General features: G+C 37.4%; 1 protein-coding gene across 2 annotated transcripts; it reads left to right on the top strand.

Annotated features, from left to right (window-relative positions):
- Positions 1-4,368: 4,368 nt before the first annotated feature.
- Positions 4,369-17,616, top strand: LOC146160911 (ATP-binding cassette sub-family F member 2-like). Of its 2 annotated transcripts, none has more exons than XM_083385683.1 (17): positions 4,369-4,569; positions 7,711-7,862; positions 8,058-8,130; positions 8,398-8,580; positions 9,031-9,202; positions 9,908-10,003; positions 10,088-10,190; positions 10,300-10,395; positions 10,966-11,056; positions 11,135-11,253; positions 11,450-11,560; positions 11,771-11,833; positions 11,965-12,093; positions 12,606-12,809; positions 13,293-13,411; positions 13,591-13,617; positions 16,511-17,616. In XM_083385683.1, exons 1-17 carry the CDS (start codon positions 4,455-4,457, stop codon positions 16,656-16,658), a joined length of 2,001 nt encoding a protein of 666 aa, XP_083241809.1. In that variant the 5' UTR covers positions 4,369-4,454; the 3' UTR covers positions 16,659-17,616. The 2 variants fall into 2 exon arrangements, with proteins under 2 accessions (XP_083241809.1, XP_083241808.1); XM_083385682.1 differs by having other exon boundaries at positions 4,369-4,572.
- Positions 17,617-18,486: the final 870 nt, after the last annotated feature.

Here is an 18,486-nt window from a genome sequence, read left to right as displayed (position 1 = left end):
GTATTTTGTCAAGTAACTCTCCCGAACAAAAGAGGTCCAAAAATAGCAGCGAATATGCCATGCTCGATATCACGCTTAGCGAATCAAAAAAATACCAGACGGAGTAAGACGACGGGGGGCTTATCAATCGTTGCACAGATATCGCTTCGATTGCGGGCCAGCGGTTTGCTTGCGTAACATTCTGTGAGGGGCCGGCTGTGCAATCGTCTTAAGACAACACGAGGCGAACAAATAAATCAGTTCCGCTGCACAAATAAACACCTACCTTATCATCGGCTATCTGCCGAGAAGGGTCGCAGGTCGAGCGCCGGTGATCGACTTTAAATATCGCACCAACTCGCAAATCGCCATCTAAAAATACCGCCGAACGGCAATTTGCAATATTTTAGATCGCACGGTAATCACAGGTTCTCATCAAATAAATAGCGCTTCATTTTTGGCGCCATCATCTGTGCATGGCTGAAGGGAGCACGAAATTATAGCACCGCGGTAACTTTTGGTTGCTATGAAGGCTTATAGAGTTAGGAAGCCCAATTGGTCCCTGACAAATATACTTTAATCAGTAAATTTGACATAAAAAGGCCCACAAAGTACCTACAATTATACTTAAATCGTCCCATTGTATCAGTCACTTAAATTTGCTTAAAATTGTTTTGGCTACGCAAACCCATAATGACTGTTCGCCATTGGGTTCATCTTACCACTTAAAAACTCACTTTTAAGCCGTCCGTTTTCGTCGTACATTGCCGTTTTCGCCTCTTGACATACTATACACTCGGTTAAGATGCTTTTATTGTTTTTTTTAATTTCAAGCCGATTCTTTTTCCAATGGTACAATTTAAGAACAAGTTTTGGAAAAAAATACTTCGTAAACTGGAATGTTTAAATCTACGATGACAGTAAACGGACCATCCAATTCAATTTTGGGTCAAACAGTACGCCATTCTAATGCACCACATTCTTATTCTAAAATCTGCTGGGATTTCCCACACTTGTTATCAAACTCCTGCGGTCCTTAAACAGTTGTAATAATAGACGAGCACATAAACGGCTTTCACGTTCTGGGATTCTTTCGACTGAATTGCGAATTACTGCCATTTTTGGTTTGCAAAACTAGACTGGCTTATGCCTTAATTCGATTTTCCCTGCCTACGCGGCTTTCTAATGACAGGCTTTACCCATTTCCAGGCTAATCGCCCATAACAATAAAACAATATAGCGATAACTGACAGTTAAGCTGATCACGAATGCAATATCAACAGCAACTCTAGTGCCGTGCGTTCTGCGACGACGCCGGACTGCCTTCCTTTGTAGGGACGGAGCTTCCTTCTAATTAAAACGCAGCACATAACCCGAAGCAAAACTTATAGCTTGCTTTGATATGGGCAACTTTGCGAAATTCCAGCATCGCTTAAGGACGGTGCCGCGAGAAAACAAATTGCCATATCCGGTTACGCTGTTTCGGCGTATTCCTTGGGTCCCAGCAGCGTAAACACCTGTCTAATTTACGGTGTCATGCTTTGTGTAATCGACACTATCGTAAATATGTGCCATTGTGGTTTGGCCAATATTCAGATAGCTAGAGGCACTACATATGATATTTTTCGTTCTTTTCATGGAACAGCTTTTTGTCGCGACAGCCCTATATGTTGTATTTATTATGTTTGTATTTATATTTAAACAATATTCTGTTTTTTTTTCTCTTGTTTCGCGGTCATTTTAAATAGCCGGATTAAGAAAACATTTTTCTCGTTGTGAGTATAGTTTAACAAGTGAAGTAGCCTTCATTGCGACCCTTAAATGTATGGCTATGTTGCGATGGTATGCTTTGTTGTTTTTATATATATAGCCTTCTCAAAATGCTTTAATTCCGCTATAACTTACGGATCAACGCCCTGTTCCGATTAACACATTAAAATCATTGGATTTAACAACAGGTTAATAGTAAAGTTGAGCTATCATTTCTTCTCAACCGATTGGCCCAACAAACCTACCATTTCAATACAATTATCTTGGTGATAATTGCAACAACACCATTGCTTTGCCTCACACAGATTTTACAGCTTATACCCAACTGCGTTTCCTCCATTTTAACTAAAGCCTGTTACAAACTACAAATAAACATTGGTGTGACGTATACCAATTAAGGTTGGTAAAAACTATAATTTTCTATGTACATCAACTATCGCGTTGTTCAACTACATTTATAATACGTTAGTCCTTTTGAAAAACAGTATCTTCTTTTTCTCGATGAACGAAGCTTTTTTGTGGATAGCCAATGGTCCAATATGTCTATAAAAGCAAGTATCACTGCTTGGCAGTGATTGATGACATGTTTTTTGTGAAGCGCGTTGCTTTGACAAAAACTTTACAATCCCTACAACGCACAAAGTGAACTCGGACACTAAAAGTCAGTACATGTTGACCATAACATAGCCCATGGGTCATAGCCTTTTTCGAAAGGCGATTTAGCGCATAAGGAGGACTTGTCCACTTTTAATATGTCACGTTTGAACGCCGCCGTACTGACAATTGTAAATAAACACGACATGCGGTTAAATTTTCCTTAGTGCACGGCGAAATATTTTCACTTTCAACAGCAAGAATTAAAAAATTGAAAATAGATGGAAATATGAGTTCCCAATCGCGATGTAACGGGTTCACATGAAAGTTTTGTTTGAAGTAATTTTTATGCAAACGTATTGCTACAGCAACTTATAAAACATTGTGAGGCATTGCGTTTCTCAAACGAGTCAGACATCATATCGGCTCCTAGTCAGTGAGCGGCCATGAAGTCGTTTGAGGTGGGTTGCTCCGTTTATTACAAACGTTTTCGATTGAAATCGTCTGCATCCAGGAATAAGTTTAAGCACCACAGTTTACCATATTTGTTGTTTAAATAACATGCAATTAGGCTATAACCATTTGTAACTTGATTAGTATACGTGTTATAAGCCGACGTATGCTTATTGCTTAATTATGGTCAATGTTTTTATTTGCGATATTGCTTTGCAGAGAAAACTAAAAATGCTGTAGGCTTACAACTGAGAATTTTGCGTAGGAAAACTGTAGGCCTAGTAATCTAATACCGTGACCTGTCTTGTATAACGTCCGTAATTTACTGGTAAGCTATCCACCCATGTTACATACAGAGTAGCGCAATATCGCCTCTGGTTGATATTTTACTCTATATGTTTTGTTCAGTTAGATTTACTTCAATTGTAACAAACTAAGCAGTATATGTACCGATTGCACCGTATATGTTATTGTATAGGGATATGTGTGGTCTGTGCGATGTGTTTATTACTGCGAATATACGACAAGACAAGAAATAGCAATTGACAGATTTCATACACTTAAAGCTTGGTCTTTTGTAGTCGAGTTTAAAAAATATCAACCCAACATTATGTAAGAAATTCAGCAAATTTTCCAGCGTTGTCTCTATGTCCTTGGAACACTGATCTCTATGAAACCCGCAAGGCTTATTTAAAACATTGAAATTGCAAAAATTATTTAAAAGTGATTATAGGATTCGATCGCGTGAAACAAAAAATATGGTCAACTGTTCCCAAGTAACACTACCAAAAAAGTACAGCTGTGACATAATAATGGATTAAATAAAACTTGCCCCTTTCAAAAAGTATTTTTTCTCTTCCTTGTACGGTTAGCGGCCAGCTGATTGACAAGAGAGATGTTCGCGGATTCTTTGTGACATGTGCTGTAGTTGGGAAGGCCGATTGTTCTGCGATTACGCAACTTTTTGCGGTTTAGTACGGTTTTTAAACCAGTTTATTTGGGAACCTTAGCAATAATACAACTGATCGTTCGTAGTAAGATCTTGTTACATCAATAAGGTTTAATTAGTTAAATAAAATCGCTTGTTTATTCCCATTTAACTTCCAGAAGCCGGTAATTTTTGAAAAGGCGATAAACGATTCGGATATAGAAGGTTTAGCAGTTTTCAGAAAAATTATGCCTTTAGAGTTGGAATTAAATGTTAAATCTTGATTTGAGGAATAATATGTGTTCAAACACAAACCCTAATCCAAACGTCCCTACCTTGCATAGTCAAAATGACAAATAATAAAAAAAATAAAATGTCAGTGGCTATTTGCCCCGATACTTTGGGTTTACATGCACCAATTATTATTCATTGATTTGGGTTGTAGTATTACTCAATTTAATTGGTCAATTAGTGCATTATTAACCCGAGTTATTCCTTTAACCAAATTGAATGGCTTCATATGTACACCTGTTTCCGTTAGTGATGTATCAATTTGAAATTCTTTGTTGTTTGGATAAATAGCCAGTTCCAATAAAAATTCTTGTACTGCATTAACAAATTTGTGTTTTTTAACTTTTAAGGTTGTGTGTTTTAATAAATTTATTTTGGACAATCATCATAATTAATAAACTTCCCAAGACTAATTTTTGCAATCTAACTTAAAAAAAGCATGCCTTCAGAAGCTGCCAAAAAGCGTGCCCAGAAAAAAAAAGAAGCAGCCAAAAACAGGCAACGACCGAACAAGAAAAATATAGTTGACCAAGAAGAAACAAATAATGACTCTGGTGGTGAGTAGTTATCATTATCAAAAACGGCTGAAAAAATTGTGGGGCGGTGGTCTAGAATCCTACCACTATCATTAAATCAACGCACAATATTTGGGTTAGGGTGCGGGTTAGTGTTTGGGTGAGGGTGGGTCAAGTATTATTATATTAATTAATAATAATACTTGACCCACCCTAACCCAAAACGCTAACCCCCACCCTAACCCAAATAAAGTGCGTTGTGGTAGGATTCTAGACCAGCGCCAATTGTGGTGATAGAATACACCAAAGATGAAAACTGAACCCCGTTTGTGTAACATAGGAACATGGGGGTGCATATTAGATTTTTTTGGAAAGTGGTTGGCCGTCTGGAAGATATGGCAGATCTCGACGAGATCTTGCGTGTGCACCAGGGCTTTGGAGCAGGCGTAAATGTTAAACGGCTCTGGCTCCAGCTCTGGAGCTCTCTTTTATCATAGGTTAGCTCCAGCTCCGGAGCTTATTGATACCACTGCTCCAGCTCCAGCTCCGGCTCCATTACGTCAAACACTGAGGTTTAAGGCTGAACGCTTAATTGGCAATATCTAGCGTTTCAAAATATTCACTAACGAAACACCACAATGGTTATTTAGAAAAGGTGCGCCAAAGAGGCAACAATTCCTAATTTTGTGAAGGGTTGCTGTTAAGGATGTTCAAAGTAGAATATCTAATCCTTGGATTCGAATCCAATTCTGCCGTTTATTTCGGGTAATTGGAACCGATATATAATTTAATGTTTTACCGCCGATTGTTGCGCCTAATTGTATTAACGCGTGTGGTAAGTTGGCCTGTTGCTGCGGCGACCAATTTATAGTGCTTGCTTTAAATGTAACATGGTAGTGCAGTGTCAGCGTTTTTTCGGGCGATAACGTTCATATAATAATTAAGTGTCAATCAATTTATTAGGCGAGCCGTCTCACGTGTAATGTCTGGTGTGGAGTTCGCAATTGCCCTAAATGCGTTAAGTAGCAAAAGTAATATTACGTTGTAAAAGACTTCTGTGTGCAGTGTTTCATTGTACTTACTATTGGCAAAAATATAAGTTTTGACAACAACCTGGACAGTTGACATAATACAGTTTACAGAACTGCTTCAAATGACAGTTGTTAAGAATGTTAAACATATGGGAGATTTTTTTATTATAATGTACACATGTTAGCAAATTGTTTGGGCGATTTATTTCTATGATTGTAGGCCCTGTCCTGTGGGGTAGTGATAATTTAATAAAAATATACTAGGATTCGCTATTCTGGATTCGTTATTCTAGATTCGAAACCTATTATTCTAGAATACCTTGGGATTCTACTTTGAACATCCCTAGTTGCTGTTAAATTATGTGAATTCAGATATTAGTGGAAGGCTAGTAGCATATCATCTTATCAAATACATCGGAGCCGGAGCTATTTTTTAAACAGCTGGCTCCTGCTCCAGCTCCATTTAAATTTCATGTAGAGCTCCGGCTCCGTTAAAAATGCACGGCTCCACGCTCCGGCTCCAAAGCCCTGGTGTGCACGGCAGAAAAAACCCGGGTGACAGGGTGCAACAAAGGTGAAAAAAGTGCACTTTGGGTGCAATTTATGATTTTTCAAAGCTCTCTGTATTGCATACATTGCACTGTAAACGTATACTCCAAGCGTTTTATATATTTGAGTTGCAGTTTCAAATTTTTTCGAGGTGCACTTTTAAAAGGTTGAAAAAAACTCGCGGGTGCACTTGCCACACTTTCCACGGTTGGTGGTTGGGTTTGTTAAAAAAATGCCTTGTGCACTTACCATACACACCTGAGGTCTTGACGTGAAGTGCATGCTTGCCATGCTTAACATTTAGTTCATGTTTGGCACTAACTAAGGTTTTTATAGGAAAATCTCATGTTAAGCAATTTTAAACTTTGCTATGCTAGTCTAACTCTGGAAATTAAAGTGGTGAAAACAAAATTTATAGATAGCGACCTTGTGAGTCACCACTCACCACTCACCAGGCTGGTAGAATCGTGCAAGCATTTTTCACTCTATTGACCAGCATTTTTCACTCTAATTCTTTGTTGCTTTTTTCTATCCCTAAATTTAATGCTGTGTTCGCCTTATGAATATATAAACCTTGCCATGTATAAACGATAAACAAGGGAATAATCAAGTGATGGTCATCTAAGAGTTAAAAATTATTGATTGAAAGGGAGCTAAAAATGAAAATAATGAACCTTTTATGACATAACAAATAAATAAGGGAATGCAAATGTACAACCTGTTGGCCATATGTCTGCTTTTTGAACGAAAATTAAATTTCTGCTCCAATTTCTTTGGTTTTCTTACCGACTCTTAGGCCCATGTGGTCACCAAGGTGCCAGCATTTTGATTAGGATTCCTTTTTTTCCCGGATTTTTTTACTCCTGGGAATCGGGATTGAAAAATAAAAATTCCCGGGAATCCGGAATTCCTGACAAAATAATTATACCTAAAATTCTGTCATTATGACTTTTAAAATTATTTTATATTAGCTCCAAACATTTAATTAAGCTTATTTATGTTCTGTAGACTTGCTTCTGCATTCTTACAAGACCTTCAAGTATAAAAGTCAGCACCCTTGTATGTTTTTATTTAAAAAAGCGCATTTTTATTGGTAGAATAAATTTAATGAAGTTTTTCTGCTGGCAAGTGCAAATAAAGCAACTCAGGCAACGACTTTAACAGGATTTATAATATTTTTTTCTTTATATCAGTCAAAAACGATAATTTTTTTAAGTTTTTCTATGTTGCTGAATAACCGGGATTAAAAAAAATTACCCGGATTTCGGGATTGTTAATTCGCGGAAAAACCCGGGAATTTCCCGTCGCAACATTCCTGGAGGGGAACCCTAATTCTGATATATTGTAAGGGCATGTTGCAGATTTTTTCCCAATTTAACCAGTCCCTATAATACTATGTGATTTTTTGTAAGGCATTTCCATAGCAAAAAATCTCTCATAAAACATCCTTTAAATTACATATATGCTAAGCAAAAACTCTGTTCTTATACCCACTGTAGAGACTGCCCTTTTTTTCAGGTTTTAAGAAAAACCAGCCAATTTTTTTGCACCCAAAGTAAAAAAGCACATACACTATGCATTAATCAAATTAATTATCCAGGCGATCAAACTAATGGACTGTCATTAAAGTCTTTGAAAATCGAAGCTTTAAGTAAAGACCGCGATGCTAGGTCTTGTACTGGTGTTTTAGCTTCCCATCCAATCTCATCCGATCTTCATATCCACAACTATTCCTGCACATATCATGGACAGGTATAATTTATACTTTTGATGAAAAATTTAAGAAATAAAATAAATTATTTACAACTAGTGTAAGTGTAATTTCTTAGGCAATATGATCCATTTGGCTTTTTGTTATGTCTAACAAAATATTATTGAACCAAGTTTTATGAAGAAGATATGACAATTATGACATATCTGGAAAAATAATTAACCTTCACTTTTCAGGTTCTCTTTCAAGATACAAACTTAGAGTTGAATGCTGGAAACCGATATGGATTAATTGGACCCAATGGCTGTGGTAATCGTTTATATATATGTGTATGCCCAGTTGCCCACCTGTCAATATTTATTCCCTATTCATATTTGAATGACCTATTCATAAACACTGCCAATCATAATTATAATCATTGAACACTTTATATATATAAAATTAGGATTATAGTGCTTTAAGTTCAGCATTAAGAACAACTAAATGTATTACATAAATCTTTAAAGTTCCCATTTATCCCATTAGGATTTGGAACACTTATTTATTATATATTCTAATTTCTGTCTGTTTCTTCAGGAAAGTCAACAATGTTGGCAACACTAGGAGGGCGGGAAGTTCCGATACCTGATCACATAGACAGTTTTCATTTGAGCCATGAAGCCCCACCAATAGAAAAGACCCCATTAGAGTTTGTCCTTGAGGTGGATAATGAAAGGCACCGACTTGAAGAGGAAGCAGAAAGAATAATGGCAGCTGAACGTAAGTTTTCTGTTGTCATAGCGTGTTCTGCTTTCAAGATTTTTTTGATACCTTACATAATTTTTTTTTAATTTAAAGCACTACCGAGTTTTTTTGGAAGTTAATTTGGATTGGTTTTAGTTCAGAAAATAGATTATCAAACAGATTTTACTGATCAAGTTTAAGTCTTAAGCATATTTAGTCTGCTATAGAGGAAATAATAGGACTAATCACTTGGTTGGCAGATTAAAACTTGATTGCTGTTTAAATGTAGCTCTGAGAATATGCCAGTTATTTGTATCTGATGGGCGATATATTTATAAATAACAGTTTGGTGGGTTGGTTTGGTGCTACTAAGACAAAAGCAGTTGTTAAACCCGTTCTCCACACTCACACTAAACACTAAATTTATGAAAATGCTGTTGTAAACATTTGAAATGCTGTTGTAAACATGCTGTTGTAAACATAAAGCTGACAGTGAAGAATTGATGAAAATTTATGAACGCCTTGATGAACTTGGAGCTGATACAGCTGAGGTCAGTGCAGCTCGGATCCTACATGGTCTCGGATTTACTGGAGAGATGCAGCGTAAACATCTGTCAGATTTTTCTGGTGGTTGGAGAATGAGAGTTTCCCTTGCAAGGTTGGCATTATTGGCCCTATCAATCCATTTGGTTAATTAATAATAACCTAATAATATTACTACTTTGTCTGATTCTGTGTAATATTATTACTTCGTATGATCACTTGGGTTTTAAACTTAGAGTTTTATTGTATATCTACATATTAGCAGCTCCCAAGGATAAAGGTACTGCCAATTGTTTTGGGTTTCATAAAGATGCACACCCTTTTATAGTCCATTAGAACAGGGGTCCGCAAATACTTTTTCCTGCGACCCAAAATTACTACTAACAAGGCCTCGCGACCCAAATACTTCTTGAGATGTTTTTAATCAATAGCAACACGGTAACTCATTGTGTCTCTATGTTTATTAGGACAACTCTGTGTTATGCGTTTTGTTTATTTTAAAAGTGAAAGGGTTCTGTAACACAACTAAATAGAAGCCTTATGTCTCATTTGTATGACAAATATAATTTAGCAACCAATATGTGTTCCTGGGTTTCAGCCCCATTAACTTCCACATATTGATCTCCTAAACAATATTTACTTAAGACCAATAACATCTGTTTAGCTTGGTGGTTGTACTATGCTTTGGTTGAATATGAAAAAGTTATGTAAAATGGGACTTAATTATAGACAATGACTCACCTCATGACTTGTGGACCTAGAACTAAAGCACAACAACTAGAATGGTATGTTATAACGGAATTTACTTCCTACTTTTTAGGGCATTGTTTCTAAAGCCATATCTGTTGCTTCTCGATGAACCCACGAATCATCTTGATTTGGATGCCTGTGTGTGGTTAGAAGAAGAATTGAGAAAGTAAGTCTTTTTTTAGTCTAGTTGATTTAGTTAAATATTTTGTGTATATTAACTGAAAATTTAAATAAAATTTTTTTTATGCAGGTTTCAACATATTTTGGTATTAATTTCCCATTCACAAGATTTCCTTAATGGAGTTTGTACTCGAATCATTTACATGAACCAGAAGAAACTTCATTACTACACAGTATGATTTTGTGCTACATACATAATATATTTGTATCATTTTTATTGCTTCGTTATCGATGATACAACCATGCCAAACAGCATACTTATTAGTAATATGCTGTTTTAAGGGTAACTATGATGCATTCATAAAAACCAGAAGTGAACTTGAGGAAAATCAAATGAAGAGATACAAGAAAGAGCAAGACGAGATTAACCACATGAAAGTAAGTAAATGTCATAATGAAAACATTTTTCTACCTCATTAAATTTCCTCATTCTATAAGAGTTAAGTATAAATTTTGTGTGAATTGGATGTTACTCACTAAAAACCTATATGGTAGCTAACATCTTAATTTGTTAGAATTTTTAAGCCTGACCTTGCTTGCATAAATATTTTACGTTGATTGAGTGAATCTGTTCACCAGCAAGATAACTGTGATTATTAACTATTGCAGAAAACATTAAAAATTTTGTAAGAACCTTCATTGGCCTAATTATTAGAAAAGAAGCAAAAATAAAAAATATTTATTAAAATATATAGCAAGCATTGTTATAATATCGTTTAGTTTAGAATTTTGTGAAAATTTAGCATACTGTTGCATCTGACGAACATTTATAATAATAAAGTATTAATAGTACTTGGGGATCATTATGGAAATCTGACATGGGCCAAGAGAATTAAACTGACAGGCCTGATCTGGTCTGTGGGCCATAGTTTGGTGACCCCTGCACTATTAAATGTTACTGAAAAAATGGTTACATGGTTGAAAGCCACACTGTTCACTTTATTACAGGATTACATCGCAAGGTTTGGGCATGGAAGTGCAAAACTTGCAAGGCAAGCGCAAAGCAAGGAGAAGACTTTGGCGAAAATGGTAGAAAAAGGTACTGGTTCTGGCACCCATGGATTTAAAGTTATAATTAAAAATATCACTCTTTAAAGTTTTTCGCTTTAATCTCCAGGTTTGGTTGAAAAAGTTCAAAACCAAGGTTCTTTTTCTTTTTACTTTCCGGAGTGCACACCACTTGCTCCACCGGTTCTCATGGTCCAGAAAATTAGCTTCCGCTATAATGATGAAACTGTGAGTCGTAACTTGAATATAAATTTGGACTAATTAGCATTCTGTTGTTAACTAATCTTAAATATAATTTATCATCAACACACTGAGTTTTAGTTATGGAATCTGCTCTTTGTAAAAAGTGCGTTTGACTAGAAGTTCAATTGTTCTGTCTCGTCAAATGTATTACAAAATTTACAATATTCTAATCACAACACAGCCGTGGATTTATCGCGATCTTGAATTTGGCCTTGACTTGGATTCGCGTTTGGCCCTGGTTGGTCCAAATGGAGCTGGGAAATCAACCTTGCTTAAACTTATTACTGGAGAGGTTTGTATGATTAACACACTTTCGTTCTGAATTAGATTTAAACGTAATTTGAAGGGGCTGTTTAGAAGTGTTACACTGAAAAAGTGATCTGCTTTGCATCTCATGCCATGTTTTTTTTGGTTTTAAATTTCAAACTGTAATAATGCGGGCGTTTATTCCTTGCTATATTCTAGTTGTCTTTTTTAAACAATTATTTTGTTATACTTGCAGTTGAGTCCCTCCGATGGAATCATCAGAAGACACAGTCATTTGAAAATTGCACGTTATCACCAGGTAAGGAATATTTGGTGGCCTGAAACGTTGTCCTTAATGATTTGGGGTTTGATATATTTGTCATGTAGCATTTCTTTCATTTATTTGATTATACACTTCACTGTTCTGTTCACTAGTGTATTATTTTTTAGCACTTATCAGATCATCTCGATGTAAAGCTCACACCAGTAGAGTACATGTCCAAATGCTACCCCGAAGTCAAAGACCTGGAGCAGTTGCGAAAACTTGTTGGGCGATATGGCATTACTGGCAAGCAGCAGGTCAGTTTTGTTTAGGCTGAAATACAATATTAACAGTTAGTTGCATTTCGACCTGTGTTTATAAAAACGCCATTCTGTGGTAACAATATCAAATCGGAAAGACGAGTAGCCCTGCTGCTTTGCAACTCTGGCTTTGTCCGAAATTTTTCGTAGTAAGTTGTGAACCTTCAGACACTCGCTTTGGCAAAAGGAGTCATTTAGTGAAGTGCAACATTTATTCTTAAACCTGAAATAAGAAATCGTAAATTCAAATATAATCTCATTTCGGAACACAATACACGTTTTTTTTTTAAGTAATTTAAAAAAAATATGAAAGTAGTAGTATTAAAAAAATCGAGATTTCGCACTTTACAGACGTTTAATTCCTCATGCCATCATCAGTGTAAAAATCCTTGGATTCCCATTTCGATAGTAAAAAATTAAATCTTATTTCGATAGTACAAAAAAAATGTTGTTCTAACGCACATATGGCCGCCGTTTAACCGCCTTTTCATTTTCCCTCAACGTCGCAGCTCTGTCCGATCGAAAAGCTGTCGGACGGGCAGAAGTGCCGCGTGGTGTTCGCCTGGCTCGCTTCGCAAAACCCCAACATGTTGCTGCTGGACGAACCCACCAACCATCTCGACATCGAAACCATCGACTCGCTTGCCGAGGCCATCAATGAATTTAACGGTGGCATGGTGCTCGTATCTCACGACTTCAGACTCATCAACCAGGTATCGTTAATCGTCTTGCCGCCGGTTCTCAGTTGACGCTTGTGACAACGATGTTTACCACAGGACTTGTTCATTTGCCAATTTATATACCATCGCTTTTAACAAGTCAATAGTCGCTGTAGATGTCGATTTTTAGATTTGAATTTACATCTTTTAATTTGTGATATATATATATATTTTTATTTACGACTGGTAATGCTCGATAAAAATAGAGTTTGAACATTAGGGTTTTACGCAGAAATCACGGTAAATATACTACTGTTTGGATATGTTTAAACGCCCAATGACTTGTGAAAATGCGTCAAATTAAAACGACTGGCGGTATTACCACTTTAAATCGGATATCGGTACCGACCGAATGTTATCGACAATCCCTAGTTCAGAGTGTTGTTTAAATTGCTGTTTTCTGAAAGGTAGTGCTGTATATTAGGCCTGATAATATTATACCATGTGTTTAACGTTGAACCAACTACATTTGATCAGGTCGCGAAAGACATCTGGGTCTGCGAAAACCAAACGGTGTCGCCCTGGAGCGGTGGAATCCAAGCCTACAAATCTTCGCTCAAGAAGAAGGTCCTACGTTCCGAGAAAAAGATCATGATGTGAGTGCCGCCATTCATTGTTATTTCGAGGCACTATATTTTAAGTTGGCTTTTCTGTATATTAACGTTTGTGAGAATTATTGGTTCCGTTTTTTGATGACGATAATTATATATGATTTAATCGTAATATTAATAACAATTTATTGCCATACTTTTAATTTGTCATTTTTACATTACAGGGGACGAAGCGCCGACCACGCCGTTACGTGAGTTGCTATCTGTAATGTCTTTCTACAAAACATACGCGGTAACAATCTTTAAATTTAAAATCGGAATCGGTCGTGCGCGACATTGTCTTTACACACTTTTGACGGTTAGCCATACCCAAATCGACGTATTGCTTGTTGTGAATAAGCGACCCTATATGATGTAGGCAGGGGCGTATCCAGAAATTTAAAAAGGGGGGTCCCGAATTTTCAACTTGGGGAATTCCCCGCTTTTCGTCTGACGTTAATGACGTCATAAAATAGTGACTGATATGACGTCATAAAATAACGATTGTGATAACGTCATAAATAATACCGCTTAGTGTGCAATCGTTAACCAAGTAAATCGAAAACAAGACCGTGAAATATATGTGATTGATTTTGGTAGATCCATGTACGGGACCACGCTAAATTACAAGCGTGTCTCTCGCCACCTGCAATACTAAATGGAAATCGTTTTCCCGGGTGTTATTCGACTATCACAACATAAAAACAACACTTAAATAGTTCTAAAATCAGTGTTGTTAACATTTTTAAGAGAGGGCACAACTGGCGAGCGAAGCGGGCGCGATTTTTTTGATATAATGGCATTTCCTTTAAATTTATTGCAAGTTTTATCACATTGCCGAAACTAAAAAATAAAAAAATATGTCCAATATTTTTAAATACGTTTTCCATTTGTCCGCGACGCACTTGGCAGCCCTCCACGGCGCAACGGAAAAGCAGCGCTGTTCAAAAGACAGCATTAAATTGTAAACAAAACGGACGTATAAAAGTCATTCGCGCGAAGCGCGAAAATTTTTCGCACCTACGTAGTTAAAATAGTCGAAAAGTATATGAAATGGCAAACTGCGAGAAACATCAGCACCGCCTAACTCGACGTTATAAGCGAGAAAAAGGTGGAGACCGCTTGATTTATTGTTGTTAATTGTCGAACACACACTTGCTAATCAGCCAACCTGAACGAATAAGGAAATGCGAGAGAAAAAATATATAAAACGGCGTTTTGCGTTTGATTTTGGTTTCGCATTAGCTTAAGACGCGTGATCCAATTCCATTGAAAAACACGCAGCTTCGGACGGTGAGTTTAAACGCTGCCAAAAACGAAGAAAAGACGATATTGTCACTTACGAAAAGGGGGGGAGGGGTCCGAACCCCCACCCCCCCCCCTGGATACGCCACTGGATGTAGGAATGCTTTTTGGTTCCAAGTCAGACCTTTGCAACAATCAGTTGACGATAACCGTTGCTCCCGAAGGGAAATAAAAAATACATTCAATAACATTGCGCATACGTGCGACAGTAAAATGTATCGGCGAACGCCCCTTTCACACGAACATGCAATTAAACTCGTCTCACTTCGAACTGATCGTGACTCACCTGTATTGTGTCAGAAATAATTACTCTTCGGTCGTCAACCGAACGTCGCCAAATGCCTTTAATGTCACCTATGCCGTTGCGCCTTCCGTCCTGATTTTTCGTTATCGATTTTCGCTCTCAAAGAAGTCGTGACTGGAATCCACATCGGGATATGATCGATATTATGCTGGCCTTACCAACGTTTAAAAGTCGAGCGCGCCAATAGCCTTTGATGTGAAATAGTCTAAATGTGCGTCGACAACCGTCGCTTAACACCGTCTTAATTCGTATTTGATCCGGATAATTCCAGTTTACCCGAGTCGGTGAATGTCATTCTGAGTTGGGATGTCTATACTTTCGGATAAAAAGTATCGCGAACCGATCCTAAATTACGTTATTGATACACCTAAACAGTCAAAAAAGACGGAATTAAAAAGTAATTTTTTCAAGTTACTAAGCCAAATTTGCTTAATAGAGTTAAGAAGTTTAGTTACATAGTTGTTGGTTTGTCAATTTTGTGATAAATACAAAGCATTGTTTGTTAAACTGGGGTACATAGACCCCTTAGTGGGTCCGTGTTTTTTTGCTTGACAGCGTTTCTCATGCTACAAAAAAATGACAGCGTCGCGAATAAACTACTATATTGAGCCGTTCGGGCGGGCCATGAAATTGCGCTTAGCCGAGAGCAACACAGCGTTTTGATTAGATGCCAAATGGTTAATTGCGGAACAGAATATTGAACCAAGTGCCACTGCGCATGATTAAGACAAAAATAGGCTTGCGTTTTCGTAGGAATCGGCTTTTATTCCAATCAATACCCTGACACGACGTAGTGCATTTTCTCTTCAAAACGTTTAAGGGCATTGGCTGACTTTCGATGTCGCTTCAATAGATTCTTGAGATTTACTGTCATCCGCCAAACTCAGTCCAGTAGTCATTGTTGAATGTGATATGCTCGCCTGACATTTATTTTAACAAATGCCCGGCCCATAGGCGTAGCCAGGAGGGGGGTCTCAGGGGCAATGCCTCCCCCCCCCCCCAAAAAAAAAAATATAACTATTTTTACCCCTAATAATTTGTTTTTTTATCATTTATGAGCGGTACCACCACAGTCGATTACAGGCACGCCACACCTTCAATAGTCATGCACTGTTGGTTGTTATACATTAATGTGGTTTTACTACTTCTAGAAGTTGTTGCTCTTTGACTGGTTTTTAAGTATTGCGTTAACACTCAGTCAGTTGCTGCTCAAAACGGTTTGCTAGCATATTTATTTGTGTTCGTTACGGCAGTTAATAGAATGACATAAGCTAAACAAAAAAGTTCAAACTTTTTGCCCCCCCCCCCTCCAAAAAAAATTTGGCTCGCTACGCCACTGGCCTGGCCCCTGCAACGACCAGGACAGGTGAACCTGTGTGACGCGCCGATAACATTGTATTTTCAAAGCGTTGACTAGTCAGGAAAATCAATGCATCGATGTGGGTGTGCCGCGCATGCGTGCCGAGACTATAAGGTGGAATTGCGTTTCTTCGCAGGAACGGCAAAGGCGCCGCTGTCAAAAAGCCGGCTGCGGCCGCGCCAAAGACAAAAAGCAGCATTGTCGGCTTTGTCTTGCCGAAGAAGGCCGCAACAAATGGAAACGGACGATCCTCGCCCCAAGATCCATGGGATTGCCAAGACTAATAAGCGCTGGCGACACGACCCACACACTCGACACGTATAGGAAAATTTCTCGTTTTCTTCCTCTTTGTTTGTTATTTATTATTTAGGAAATGGTATTTTAGCCGTTGGCCGGCGTTAAGGCGTCTTTTCTCCGAATGGCAGCGCTTTACACTGCAAAGTCGGCAGTTTGTCCGCTTTGCACAACTGCGCTGCGCGAGTTCCTGTTTTAATCGTCAATTGTCTAGGCGAGTTTTTAGATTTAATTCTGTTGATATGCTCGAAACGCCGTGCGCTCCAACTCTGATGATGAAATTCTGGGGGAATCTACAGCGCGATTTGTTTGGAGCAAATACTCTCCCCTGATAAGGCAATAAATTTGTACAGATGAAGTACTTTGAAACTTTTGCAAATTTTTTATTTGCGTTCTCAAAAAATATACTTTGTTGTCTGACAGAGCGAAAAATTTACTGTATACACAATACTTTAAATATCTGCATTTTAAGTTATTTGAAAGACTGGTTTTCCTACTAAGTCATACGTTATCGCCGGATTGTTTTACCAATGTCGTTAACTACAAGAGTAACTTCGTTAAAATTGGAATTTTGCGATGTGACTGTTTAGTACTCTTATCGTCGAATTTGTTTGTGCGCGAATGATGACATACGGTCTATTTCTTTCGTTTATTTGCTACTTGATCCAGTGCATTTTCTTACTAACGCACATGGACCATTGTACATAAATACCTACCGAATGGCTTGGTCACTGGTAAAACTGATTGTGGCTGCAAGTTAACCAACAATGTAAAAAAATCTGCTCACATCATTGAATTAACCTCGATAAAAACATGCTTTGTCTATATTTTACTGTCAAGTTCAACGGTTTGTACGCATATCTGCATTTGAACTTTGAGAATAAGTTTTGTCGGCTGTATTTTGCTTTGTCTTGGGACCATCGAAGGATTATGAAGAATAAAACGCGAACCACAGCCGCTTGACTGATTTTTGCATGTACGGTAGTTTTTCCCGGCGTATAGGATCGCGACCCAAAGGATTTTTGCAAAGGGTAATATGAAGAGTCACTGTCGATTTACTAAAAATTAAACGAAAACATATGAACTTAAAACTTAAAGGTCAAAAGCTAAAGCTTTCATCAATCTGGCAATGGTGTTTATAACCTTTGCTGTAGTAATGCAATCCTAATATAATGTCAACATTGCGCTTGTTTCAAAAAATATCTGAAGGACAGACTCCAGCAAAATAAAAAGAATAACCCTGGTCAATATCCTGTATTGCGCCATCCGACAACAATTTATTTACACACTTTAACTCTCGCTAGCAACATTTTTCCCATCTAAACCAAAGCGAAATTGCATATAACCATATTACCTGACCTGTATTTCACAACGAATTGTGATGTAATTATTTATTTACACTATTTGTTGAGGCCAGGGTTTTTTAAACTTGGGTACATCGACCCCTTGGGCGTACGTGAGCTAGCTGTTTTTAGGGGGTCCATGAAAGCCTAATTGAAATTGAAGTGTAATTTAAAAAGTAATCAATTTATCAAAAAAAACAGTTTAATTAAAAATAAAACGGGTTTGCACTGAATGTATTTAAATTCCATTTCACTTTTTTGGACCATCAATTTGTGACGTCACTTTTGACATTTTTTGACCTACAGTGGTCCACGCGAGGCAAAATAAATTTCAAATAAAGTTTAAGATTTCGGCAAAATAAAGTTAAGAACCCCTAGTTTAGGCCTATAAAATACCACCTTAATCTTTTTCAGGTCTTATTATTAGTTTAGACTTATTGTTAACAGTTTAAGTAATTATTATAATTTGCTTGGT

The sequence above is a fragment of the Ascidiella aspersa genome, chromosome 3, assembly GCF_963924565.1.
Source record: "Ascidiella aspersa chromosome 3, kaAscAspe10.2, whole genome shotgun sequence".
NCBI lineage: Eukaryota > Metazoa > Chordata > Ascidiacea > Phlebobranchia > Ascidiidae > Ascidiella > Ascidiella aspersa.
Note: the sequence above shows the minus strand (reverse complement) of the source record. Positions and strands in the feature narration are given on the sequence as shown.

Bases quoted from the DNA above. Each gene is read 5' to 3' on its own strand.
- LOC146160911 (XM_083385682.1), top strand. From the start codon at position 4,455: ATGCCTTCAGAAGCTGCCAAAAAGCGTGCCCAGAAAAAAAAAGAAGCA. The intron at 11,561-11,770 runs GTTTGTATGATT...TTATACTTGCAG, and splicing joins TTAAACTTATTACTGGAGAG to TTGAGTCCCTCCGATGGAAT. The intron at 12,094-12,605 runs GTCAGTTTTGTT...TCAACGTCGCAG, and splicing joins GCATTACTGGCAAGCAGCAG to CTCTGTCCGATCGAAAAGCT.